Raw genomic sequence first — 1,047 nt, 5'->3', positions numbered from 1 at the left:
CCGGGGCTGTGAGAACAAAGCCATGAGGTGCAGAGAGCGAAAACGCCCAGCACGAAAGGCCGGAAACCAAACCGACCAGAAAGATGACACCAAAACCAGCCCCGAAGAGAAGAGAGACGAGAAGAGAGACGGCGCTGTGTGTCCTCTGCCCAGCCCTCCATCCTGGCTAAGGGACCCCGGGGATGCCTCAGGACCCCGCTGCACCGGTGTGCGTACCCTTCAGGATGGTCTCAAATGCCTGCTCGACGTTGGTAGAGTCCAGTGCCGAGGTCTCAACGAAGAGCAGCCCGTTGTTGTCTGCAATGAGAGTCCCCTGAGGCCACGGCACCGTTTCCAAGCCCCTTTAGAGATGTCCAGGTGCCCACACTGGTGTGGATCCCTGCTACCAGGGGGGGTTCCCAAGCCCTCCAGCCCCATGGCAGGCTGTCAGCCCGTACCCGCAAACATTTTCGCCTCCTCCATGGGCACCTCCCGAGACTGCGCGAGGTCGGTCTTGTTGCCCACCAGCATGACGATGATGCTGGCCTCGGCGTGGTCATACAGCTCCTTCAGCCAGCGGTCCACCACGTCGTACGTCTGGTGCTTGGTGATGTCAAAGACAACCAGAGCGCCCACAGCTCCCCGGTAATACCTACGGGACAACCCCTCCATCACCCCGTGCCCTGGACATGCCCCCAGCATCCTCACCCGTGGGGCTCAGCTCTGAGGAGGTCACCACCCAGGTGCTGGGGGAGCCCCGATTTCGGGTGTTCCATCCTTACGCGGAGGTGATGGCGCGGTACCGCTCCAGCCCAGCCGTGTCCCAGATCTGAGCCTTCACCACGGCATCACCCACCAGGGTGCGGGTGGAGAACTCCACGCCGATGGTGGTGCGGCTGTCGTGGTTGAACTCGTTGCGGGTGAAGCGGGAGAGCAGGTTGGTTTTGCCCACGCCGGACTCCCCGATCAGGACGACTGTGAAAGGAAGGAAAAAGCCGGCTGGAGCTCTTGATGGAGAGGAGAGGGCTGCTCCACGACACTTCACAATAATTTAAATAATGTTTTCTG

At 60.8% G+C, this 1,047-nt stretch overlaps 1 protein-coding gene across 1 annotated transcript; it reads right to left on the bottom strand.

Annotated features, from left to right (window-relative positions):
• Positions 1 to 216: 216 nt before the first annotated feature.
• RAB25 (RAB25, member RAS oncogene family) lies at positions 217 to 986 on the bottom strand (the record flags this gene model as incomplete). The annotated part of the gene is made up of 3 exons (XM_009864283.1): positions 217 to 297; positions 438 to 631; positions 762 to 986. Coding segments are annotated over 3 exons (500 nt in total), but the record flags the coding sequence as incomplete, so codon positions are not given.
• Between the last annotated feature and the right edge of the window lie 61 nt (positions 987 to 1,047).

The sequence above is a fragment of the Apaloderma vittatum genome, unplaced genomic scaffold (genome assembly GCF_000703405.1).
Source record: "Apaloderma vittatum isolate BGI_N311 unplaced genomic scaffold, ASM70340v1 scaffold34982, whole genome shotgun sequence".
NCBI lineage: Eukaryota > Metazoa > Chordata > Aves > Trogoniformes > Trogonidae > Apaloderma > Apaloderma vittatum.
This window is presented reverse-complemented; position numbering and strand designations above follow the sequence as displayed.